Source organism: Podarcis vaucheri (assembly GCF_965113315.1).
Source record: "Podarcis vaucheri genome assembly, chromosome: 9".
Classification (NCBI taxonomy): domain Eukaryota; kingdom Metazoa; phylum Chordata; class Lepidosauria; order Squamata; family Lacertidae; genus Podarcis; species Podarcis vaucheri.
Window position 1 is genome coordinate 76,609,133 of NC_138767.1, and position 11,341 is coordinate 76,620,473.

Here is an 11,341-nt window from a genome sequence, read left to right on the forward strand (position 1 = left end):
CACCACTGTGCTGCTAAAGCCCAGATGCCTCACACCCCCCTCCAAGCTTCACAGAACTGGGCTATGCCTGATTATCGTCTCCCAAAGCAACTTGTTGTTGTTTAGTCGTGTCCGCCTCTTCGTGACCCCCCTGGACCAGAGCACGCCAGGCACTCCTGTCTTCCACTGCCTCCCGCAGTTTGGTCAGACTCATGCTGGTAGCTTCGAGAACAGTGTCCAACCATCTCGTCCTCTTCCATCCCCTTCTCCTTGTGCCCTCCATTTTTCCCAACATCAGGGTCTTTTCCAGGGAGTCTTCTCTTCTCATGAGGTGGCCAAAGTCTTGGAGCCTCAGCTTCAGGATCTGTCCTTCCAGTGAGCACTCAGGGCTGATTTCCTTCAGGATGGAGAGGTTGGATCTTCTTGCAGTCCACGGGACTCTCAAGAGTCTCCTCCAGCACCATAATTCAAAAGCATCCATTCTTTGGCGATCAGCCTTCTTGATGGTCCAGCTCTCACTTCCATACATCACTACTGGGAAAACCATAGCTTGAACTATACAGATCTTTGTTGGCACGGGTGATGGAGTTTATTGTCCCATAAAGTCACCATTAAAGAACCTCTAAATGAGGGTGAAAGGGGAGAGTACAAAATATGGTCTGAAGCTCAACATCCAAAAAACGAAGATCATGGCCACTGGTCCCATCACCTCCTGGCAAATAGAAGGGGAAGAAATGGAGGAAGTGAGAGATTTTACTTTCTTGGGCTCCATGATCACTGCAGATGGTGAAATTAAAATACCTTTACCCACGTTCTGTCTGAAACCCAAGTGATGCCAGTGAATTCCCCCCCCCCCGGGTTTCCTCCCCCTCTACATTAAGTGTAAACTGTAAGCAGAAATGCGGACGTCGGTCCCATGTTGTAGCTTGGGAAGTCAGAGGCTGGTTGTAAGGTCTGGACAAGCTGATCCCCACCGCTTTAGGGAACATGGTGACTTGTTTTTGTTTAGTCATGTCCGACTCTATGCTGTTTTCTTGAACAAAGAATCAGTTGCACTGACAGGCTCTGCTTCTTGTGTCTCAACCTGCATCTGAACCCAGCCTTGACAATTATGGAGCCATCGTCCGCACCTGTTCTTCAACCCCATTCCCATGCCAACTTGCTCTCTCCATTTTTGCAACAACAAAAAATACAACCTTTGCACCCCATTTTCTCCCTTGACCCCTCCTTGCTTTTCTCAACTCTCCCTTGAACCCAGATCACAACCCATTTCCATTCCTTCCCCCCTCTCCTGTTGCACAGCCACAGTACTGTATCTTTAAGCTGAATAGACTCTAAAGAGCCTGGCTGTCAGTTAGCTTGTTCTGTTAGAGAAGGTGAAGTTCATTGATGGATGTTGTACATAAATGGGTGTTCGCTTGTTAATAAAACGTCTCTTCGAAATTGCTACACTCAATCTGAAACTTCATATTGAAGACCAGACATGGTTGTTGTTGTTGAGTCGCTTAGTTGTGTCCGACTCTTCGTGACCCCCTGGACCAGAGCACGCCAGGCACTCCTGTCTTCCATTGCCTCCCGCAGTTTGGTCAAACTTATGAACACTTCAAGAACACTGTCCCACCATCTCGTCCTCTGTCATCCCCTTCTCCTTGCGCCCTCCATCTTTCCCAACATCAGGGTCTTTTTCACGGAGAAAAATAAATATTTAAAAGAACATACAGTTATACCTTGGATCTCAAACGCCTTGCATTCCGGTCCCCAAATACTGCAACCCCGGAATGAGTGTTCTGGTTTGCAAACGTTCTTTGGAAGCCAAACGTCCGACGCAGGGCCAGATTTAGGATTGATGAGGCCCGAAGCTACTGAAGGTAATGGGGCCCTTTATATGGCCAGCTGTCCTTTGTCAAAAACAAATTGCCGCTGTTTTTTGTGTTGAATATATGCTACAGTACAGTGGTATCTCACCATGCGAACGGGATCCGTTCCGGAGCCCCATTCGCATCCAGAAGCGAACGTAACTAGCGACGGCACATCTGCAGGTGAGAGTCGGTTGAGAGCGGTGGGTTCTAGAAGGCGGCACGAGGGGGGGGGCTGAAGCTGAGCTGCACACAGCCGTCATTTCTCCGAGAATGTGGCCGTTTAACGCAGCAAGAAAGGGGTCTCTCCAGACTTGGAAGCAAGAAGATTCTTTTGATTCAGGTGAGCCATGGAGCCAGGGCTTGGCTTGTACAGAAATTGTACCTCAGGTTAAGAACTTTGCTTCAGGATGAGACAGAAATCGTGCTCTGGCGGCACGGCGGCAGCGGAAGGCCCCATTAGCAAAAGTGGTACCTCAGGTTAAGAACAGTTTCAGGTTAAGAACGGAGCTCCAGAACGAATTAAGTTCTTAACCCGAGCCACCACTGTGCTGCTAAAGCCCGGATGCCTCACCCCCCCTCCAAGCTTCACAGAACTGGGCTATGCCTGATTATCGTCTCCCAAAGCAACTTGTTGTTGTTTAGTCGTGTCCAACTCTTCGTGACCCCCTGGACCAGAGCATGCCAGGCACTCCTGTCTTCCACTGCCTCCCGCAGTTTGGTCAGACTCATGCTGGTAGCTTCAAGAACACTGTCCCACCATCTCGTCCTCTTCCGTCCCCTTCTCCTTGTGCCCTCCATCTTTCCCAACATCAAGGTCTTTTCCAGGGAGTCTTCTCTTCTCATGAGGTGGCCAAAGTCTTGGAGTGTCAGCTTCAGGATCAGTCCTTCCAGTGAGCACTCAGGGCTAATTTCCTTCAGAATGGAGAGGTTGGATCTTCTTGCAGTCCATGGGACTCTCAAGAGTCTCCTCCAGCACCAGAATTCAAAAGCATCCATTCTTCGGCGATCAGCCTTCTTTATGGTCCAGCTCTTACTTCCATACGTCACTACTGGGGAAACCATAGCTTTAACTATACGGACCTTTGTTGGCAAGGTGATGTCTCTGCTTTTTAAGATGCTGTCCAGGTTTGTCATTGCTTTTCTCCCAACAAGCAGGCGTCGTTTAATTTCGTGACTGCTGTCACCATCTGCAGTGATCATGGAGCCCAAGAAAGTAAAATCTCTCACTGCCTCCATTTCTTCCCCTTCTTCTTGCATTTGCTTTTCATTGGGATGGTTTTTGTTTTCGTTCTCAGTCCACATACTGCTTAAGCCTGCCTTGTAGAATTTTAAGCATAACCCTGCTAGTGTGTGAAATGAGTGCAATTGTGCGCTAGTTGGAGCATTCTTTGGCACTGCCCTTCTTTGGGATTGAGATGTAGACTGATCTTCTCCAATCCTCTGGCCACTGCTGAGTTTTCCAAATTTGTTGTCGTATTGAGCGTAGCACCTTAACAGCATCATCGTTTAAAAATTTAAATAGTTCAGCTGGAATATCATCACTTCCACTGGCCTTGTTATTAGCAGAGCTTTCTAAGGCCCATTTGACTTCACTCTTCAGGATGTCTGGCTCAAGGTCAGCAACCACACTACCTGGGGTGTACGAGACATCCATATCTTTCTGGTATAATTCCTCTGTGTATTCTTGCCACCTCTTCTTGATATCTTCTGCTTCTGTTAGGTCCTTTCCACTTTTGTCTTTTATTATGGTAATCTTTGAACGAAATGTTCCTTTCATATCTCCAATTTTCTTGAACAGATCTCTGGTTTTCCCCATTCTATAGTTTTCCTCTATTTCTTTGCATTGCTCGTTTAAGAAGGCCTTCTTGTCTCTCCTTGCTATTTTTTGGAAATCTGCATTCAGTTTCCTGTATCTTTCACTATCTCCCTCGCATTTTGCTTGCCTTCTCTCCCCCGCTATTTGTAAGGCTTCGTTGGACAGCCACTTTGCTTTCTTACATTTCCTTTTCATTGGGATGGCTTTAGTTGCTGCCTCCTGTATAATGTTACGAGCCTCCATCCATAGTTCTTCAGGCACTCTGTCCACCAAATCTAAATCCTTAAACCTGTTCCTCCCTTCCACTGTGTATTCATAAGGGATTTGACTTAGATTGTATCTTACCTGTCCAGTGGTTTTTCCTACTTTCTTCAGTTTAAGCTTGAATTTTGCTATAAGAAGCCGATGTTCTGAGCCACAGTCAGCTCCAGGTCTTTTTTTTGCTGACTGTATAGAGCTTCTCCATCTTTGGCTGCAGAGAATATAATCAATCTGATTTCGATGCTGCCCATCTGGTGATGTTCATGTGTAGAGTCGTCTCTTGTGTTGTTGGAAAAGCGTGTTTGTGATGACCAGCTTGTTCTCTTGGCAGAACTCTATTAGCCTTTGCCCTGCTTCGTTTTGAACTCCAAGGCCAAACTTGCCACTTGTTCCTTTTATCTCTTGACTCCCTACTTTAGCATTCCAATCCCCTATAATGAGAAGAACATCCTTCTTTGGTGTCATTTCTATAAGGTGTTGTAAGTCTTCCCACCTGTAACCTCTTCCTCTGTTTTTTATTTTCCTTTCTGTCTCCTAGGAAATAAAAGGCTCCTGAGGCGCCCGAACCTGAGGGAGGCTGGAGGGGCACCACCTCTCGAGATTGTGGTAGGTTAATTCCTTTTAAAAAAAAAAATAATATTTATTACTTTTCCAACAATTTAAACACAAAAAGAAAGAAAGAAAGACAACACAATACAATACAAAGACACTATATAACACTAACACTAAACTAACAAAACAAAGCAAAAACCGTTTAAAACACATCAAACAATTTCAATATCTTATCTTTCATCCACTTATTTCAACGACCTCCTCACACCTCCCTTTTTGTATTCCACTTCTGTTAATTGTTTCAGCAATTCCTTTTTTAAAAAATTTTATTCAAATTTCACACAAAAAAAATAACAAACAAAACAACACAAACAAACAAACACAAAACAGACCAAAAACATGTATAATTTCAAATCCTTATTTCCATATAACTTATTTCCCAGACTCCCCCATACCTCCCCTTACTGCATTCTAATTTCAAACTTTTCCCCCAACAAATTCTTACTCTCAGTCTTCTCAAATTTAGAACCTCCTTTCTTCTTTTCAATCTTAATCTTTACAGCTGTAAACCCCTTAATTTATAGAACCGGCGCCATTCTAACACTCATTAATTGTGGTAGGTTAATTCCGTGGGGAATCCATTCCCCACATGTGCAGGGAGGTCATGGCGCTGACCTGAGTGAAACAGGGCTGGGTTGGGGGGTTGCAGTCCCGTCTCGCCCCAGCCCCTCGCCCCCCCGCCTTCCAAGCCAGGGGTCAGGCGCCCAGGCAAGAGCAGGCTGGCAGCCTGTGGTGACGTGGGCATGGGCAGCCTGCCAGGGGTGCTAGTTCTGCCCCCCTAGAGAGTACAGTGTCCTTCTTCTTTTGCAGGGCCGTGGTTTGGGGAAGGAGCAGCAGCCCAGCGGTGCAGGAAAACCCAGGAACATCCGGAGGTATGTTGTGACTTTGTGTGGCCGGGGAAGTGTTTCCCAGGGATCATGGGGGTGGAGGAGGAAGACCCTATTTTAGAGATCCCTGTAGTTTTATGGAGAGGGTTTCTCTGTGGTCCAGGCAGGGCCCTACCTAGGGGGTGGTGAGATGGGCCCCCGCCAGGGGCGCAGGTGAGGGGTGGGGCACAAAATTGGCTCATAAATATGTCTAAATGTATAGATGATCATAAGAAATATTACAAATATATAGATATATAAATATATAGATGATAATAAGAAATATCAACAACCTCAGATATGCAGAGGACACAACCTTGATGGCAGAAAGTGAGGAGGAATTAAAGAACCTTTTAATGAGGGTGAAAGAGGAGAGTTCAAAATATGGTCTGAAGCTGAACATCAAAAAAACGAAGATCATGGCCACTGGGCCCATCACCTCCTGGCAAATAGAAGGGGAAGAAATGGAGGCAGTGAGAGATTTTACTTTCTTGGGCTCCATTATCACTGCAGATGGTGACAGCGGTCACGAAATTAAAAGACGCCTGCTTCTTGGGAGAAAGGCGGTGGCAAACCTAGACAGCATCTTAAAAAGCAGAGACATCACCTTGCCAACAAATGTCCGTATAGTTAAAGCTATGGTTTCCCCAATAGTGATGTATGGAAGTGAGAGCTGGACCATAAAGAAGGCTGATCGCCGAAGAATTTATGCTTTTGAATTATGGTGCTGGAGGAGACTCTTGAGAGTCCCATGGACCGCAAGAAGATCAAACCTCTCCATTCTGAAGGAAATCAGCCCTGAGTGCTCACTGGAAGGACAGATCCTGAAGCTGAGGCTCCAAGACTTTGGCCACCTCATGAGAAGAGAAGACTCCCTGGAAAAGACCCTGATGTTGGGAAAGATGGAGGGCACAAGGAGAAGGGGACGACGGAGGACGAGATGGTGGGACAGTGTTCTCGAAGCTGCAAACATGAGTCTGACCAAACTGCGGGAGGCAGTGGAAGACAGGAGTGCCTGGCGTGCTCTGGTCCAGGGGGTCACGAAGAGTCGGACACGACTAAACGCCTAAACAACAACAACAATAAGAAATATTATATATATATTTATCTGGAACTCCTCCAAGGAATCAGAATAACAGAGCTTGTTTCTTTCTTAGGCGAGAGGCTGGCAAGAACGAGGCTTCAGTGCCTGCTCCCGGGGTGAAGATCGACAGAGCATATTGGCGGTTCCCAGCTGTTCCCGATTCTCGCCTGCCTCACCCTCCCTCCGTTCCCCGTGCGGGAATGGCTCCTTCCCGGCCGTTCCTGGCGCAGAAGCAGCAGCCAAGGTTTCCCCCCATTAAGAACGCCACCCGAGTGATTCCGGAGGCGGGGGAGACTATGGCTGCTGCCTCTGTGGCAGACCGGTCGGGATGGAGCCCAGATGCCCGCACGGAGGAGTTCAGGGTGGGGCAGTTAATAAGATCAGGTAGGAGAATATGCCCCCTTCCCAGGTCCCCACCCTCCTGTCCCAGACTGGGGCTTGCATGGCTGGGAGCCAGGCGCCGGCTGCTGTCTCCCTTTGTTTTGCAGCGAGGAGAAGGCTCAGCTTGGGAGCCGCCGCGTCCCGGGAGGGCCTGGAGCCGAGACAACGGCCTCTCGCCTCACAGGTAAGGGGACAGGGGGATTTCATTGCTGTGCCGCTCTATGCTTTGCCGCTCGCAATTTGCGGGTTTGGGGGGGCGCGTCAGAATGTCACCCCCCTTTAGGATGGCACCTGGGGCAGCCCGCCCCCCTGCCCCCCCATCAGTACGCCCCTCGCCAGAAACAGGATTCGAACCCAAGAGCCCTCTGCTCACCTGGGACTCGACTTCCTGCAACGGCTTCTCGAAGCCCCGTCCCGGGTCGTTTGGTCAGTGACAGACCATTCACACATTCAGGGATTCCTTCTTTCTTGCAGGGTATGGCTCCTGCACAGCTGAGGCTGCTGCCGAAACCCCCTCCCCGCAAGTAATACAGGTAAGAGGACGAAGGGAGGATTTGCACAGAGAACACCCTGCTCCAGACTTCCAGACGAACTCTCATACTTAAAACCAAGGCGTTCCTATGAGAGCCGGTATCAAAATCACAGAAATGGATAAGGCGGAACTATAGCTGATAAGGAATGCAGTGCTCAAGGTTTGGGCAAGGAGGACAGACTGTTCGGAAATCAAGCCTTTATCAGGAGAAACTGGCCACTCTCCAGGCACCCGGCTTGAATCCCGGTTGACCTCCCTGTCTGCATTCTCTGGCAGGATCCAGGCTAGGTCACGATCGGCGATCCTCCTCAAGCGTGAGAAGAACACACCACTCTTCCCTGCCCCCAGGCAGGGGAAAGAGATAGACAGAAATGTATTTACATGCCTTTATTTCTGTCTTTGCAGCGTTACAGAGAAACACGTCTGCTTTCTTCAAACACCAACAGCAGAGAGACAAACTCCACCTCCTGTACTTCCTGTATAGGTCAAATTACACTCTGAGCTAAATCCGGTGCTCAGCACAGTGAATAGACTGTCCCTCTGTTCCCACGGAACAATCCCAACATTCCCATCATGTTTTGCTTTCCAGCCAGCTGCAGCTCGCTGCCGCATTGCATCCATATCGTAACACAGACCTGGGCTAAAGCGAGTCTTCTTCTCCCACAGGCCACGTCGTGTATGCAACCGCCTGTACATGAAAGCCCACCCCTTCCCCGGCGGCCTGGCCGAGGACATCGACAAAGGCGACATCTCCGCCCGCCAGGAGCTGAAAACACGGGCCCGTTACCTGGCCGAGAAGTATGAGTGTGACGTGGCCGAGGCCCGCAAGATCTGGTGCTTCGGCCCGAACGGCACTGGCCCCAACATCCTGACGGACATCACCAAGGGGGTGCAGTACCTCAACGAGATCAAGGACAGCGTTGTGGCAGGCTTCCAGTGGGCCACGAAGGAGGTAAGCAAGAGTGGGCGCCCCTCATCGCAGGGCGGTGGGCTGTCTGCGTCCTGCCTTCTTGGAACGGAGCAGAGACTTGCTGCAGTTTCCGAATAATAATTTATTACTTGCACCCTGCTCATCTGGCTGGGTTTCCAACAAAATAGTAAAATACAATAGTCTGTCAAACATTAAAAGCTTCCCTAAACAGGGCTGCCTTCAAATGTCTTCTAAAAGTCTGGCAGTTGTTTTCCTCTTTGACATCTGGTGGGAGGGCGTTCCACAGGCCCTCTGCCTGGTTCCCTGTAACTTTTGAGCGCTTTGTCACATCAGCCCCTCAAGGCTGTGTTCCAGCTTTAGGAAGTTGAATCAGCCTCGTATGTGATTTCCTCTTGCCCCCTCCCCCTGAGTTGCGATGGGGCGTCCTTTTCAGGTGCTCACTTTTCCTTGCTGGGGGTTGCTTGGCCTGCGTTTCTCCTCCTTGATCGAGGGGGGTGGGGGTGTCGTCTCCGAATTCCCCTTCCTCCTGCTAGGTGCTCTGTCCGTCCCCCCACACACTACCTCTTCCTCAGGAGGAGCTGCCATGGGCAGTGGGGAGATGGTAGAGGATGAGGCTTTCAACCTCAGGGTCATGAGTTCTGGTCCCACATGGGGGGAAAGATTCCTGCATTGCAAGAGGACAAGATGACCTCTGGGATCCCTTCCGATTCCATGGGACGACTGTACTGCAGGGCAGGGATGGAAAGAGAATCAACGGATATTTGCATCTCCCCTGTTTCTAGTCTCCAATTCTCTCTTTTTATATATAATAATCATCATTCGTTTTCAATTAAAATAACCCAGTAATGGCCTCATTATAGAAATGCCAAATTATATACAATTGCTAATTCCAATTATTCAGATGCCAAATTAAATAGGTGGCCTCCCATGTGCTAGAATTGATGGTTTGATTATTTGCTTTATTTCTGCGTTCCAAAATCTTAACCATATCAATTGCACTCCAGTTAAAATAACAATCCCTCTTACAACAACTGCAGTACTAACGACATCTATTCGTATTGACATGTTACCTTAAACCTCCTGTGTGTGACAGTTATTCTGTCCATGATGTTCCTTCCCATCCTTGTAAAATATTATGCCTATCCTTTCTCAGTTGTTGCTGCTCTCCATCATATCTAGACTCCGATTCTCTGCCCCTTAGTAGATCACGCTCTTCCCATCCTCTGGTCCCCCTGGGCGACTCCTCCTCCTCCTCCTGGCTCTGACAGTTTGCAGGAAGAAGGCTGACCGTGAGCTGAAGGAAGCATCGGCCCTACCTTTGCTTCTTGGCTGCTATGGCAGAGTGCTTAATTGCTTTTTTAAAAAAAACTACGTTGCCTGCTTCAGAGAGGAAGGACAGAAAAGTTGGGTTGAATGCAAACTAGAAAATGATTTTCTCTCCCACCCTCAACCTCTCTCTTTTCTCCAGGGTGCCCTTTGCGAGGAAAACATGCGCGCCGTCCGCTTTGACGTGCACGACGTGACCCTGCACGCGGACGCCATCCACCGCGGAGGTGGCCAAATCATTCCCACGGCCAGAAGGTGCCTCTATGCCTGCGTGTTGACGGCTCAGCCCCGCCTCATGGAGCCCATCTATCTTGTGGAGATCCAGGTGGGTAACGGGAGGCAGGCTGTGTTCTTAAGAGGCGGCGGCGGCAGCCCACTGCCTTGACTCTGTGCAGTGCTGTAACGTATACCCACTTTCTTCCCCTTCCAGTGCCCAGAACAGGTTGTGGGTGGCATCTATGGCGTGCTGAACAGGAAGCGGGGGCACGTCTTTGAGGAGTCCCAGGTGGCCGGCACCCCCATGTTTGTGGTCAAGGCCTATCTCCCTGTCAACAAGTCCTTTGGTAAGTGTCAGCTTTTATCAGCCTCCCTTGGCACTTGCATCTTCCAGGTAACCTTTGTCAGCAGCTGGAGGTGTGAAGGATCGATCAGAGGTTGTCTCCCAGGCTAATCTGAGATGGCTGCTACAAAGTTGAGCAGGTCTTGCCCTGTTAGCAGACTTCTGTTCCTCTTAAGTACATTTCTGAGCACAATTCAATGTTTGGGAATGACCTTTAAAGCCCTAAATGGCCCATTATACCTGAAGGAACATCTCTACCCCCATCGTTCAGCTTGGACACTGAGGCCCAGCTCTGAGGGCCTTCTCGGTAGTGGCGCCCTCCCCGTGGAACGTCTTCCTATCAGATGTCAAGGAAATAAACTTTTAGAAGACATCTGAAGGCAACCCTGTTTAGGGAAGTTTTCAATGTTTGATGTTTTCTTGTGCTTTTAATATTTTGTTGAGAGCCGCCTACAGTGGCTGGGGAAACTCAGCCAGATCGGTGGGGTATAAATTAATAAATTATTACTAATATTATTTATTAAGGTAGATGCCTCCAGGATGCTGCTTTTAGCTAAGACAATGAGCTGGTTGTGGGATGTGTGGGTAAACTTGAACCCCTGTATTTCTGTCTTACAGTTTTGTTTGCTTAGAGTATAAACTCTTCTCTCTCCCTCTCCCTTCACAGGCTTCACTGCTGACTTGAGATCCAACACGGGTGGCCAGGCTTTCCCCCAGTGTGTGTTCGACCACTGGCAGATCCTGCCCGGAGACCCGTTCGACAACACCAGCCGCCCCTGCCAGGTGGTCGCTGAGACCCGCAAGCGCAAAGGGCTGAAGGAGGGCATTCCCGCACTAGATAACTTCCTGGACAAATTGTAAAAACCAATCAACCAAGCTGAATTAAAAATGCAACACCAGATGTAAAAGAATAAATTTAAAAATGTATGTTGTGGGACTCCAAATTTAACTTGCATAATAACATCAGTGCTGCAGGTGTCTTGCAAAAGGCATTGGGCCACTTCCTTGCTTGATCTTCCGTCTCGGGGCAGATTTTAAAAAGAGCCGTGTCTGCATTCAGCCTTAGAGGTTCCAGGCCGTCTGCACACGAACCAGCGGGGCCGCTCACCCAGTGCCATTATAACTTCCAAAAATA

The 11,341-nt window shown here is 48.8% G+C and overlaps 1 protein-coding gene across 1 annotated transcript; it reads left to right on the forward strand.

Moving 5' to 3' along the window:
* Window positions 1–8,059: 8,059 nt before the first annotated feature.
* LOC309540594 (elongation factor 2-like) lies at window positions 8,060–11,133 on the forward strand. The gene is made up of 4 exons (XM_082237524.1): window positions 8,060–8,342; window positions 9,790–9,972; window positions 10,078–10,210; window positions 10,874–11,133. The coding sequence occupies exons 1-4, from the start codon at window positions 8,085–8,087 to the stop codon at window positions 11,065–11,067; spliced, it is 768 nt and encodes a 255-aa protein (XP_082093650.1). The 5' UTR covers window positions 8,060–8,084; the 3' UTR covers window positions 11,068–11,133.
* Window positions 11,134–11,341: the final 208 nt, after the last annotated feature.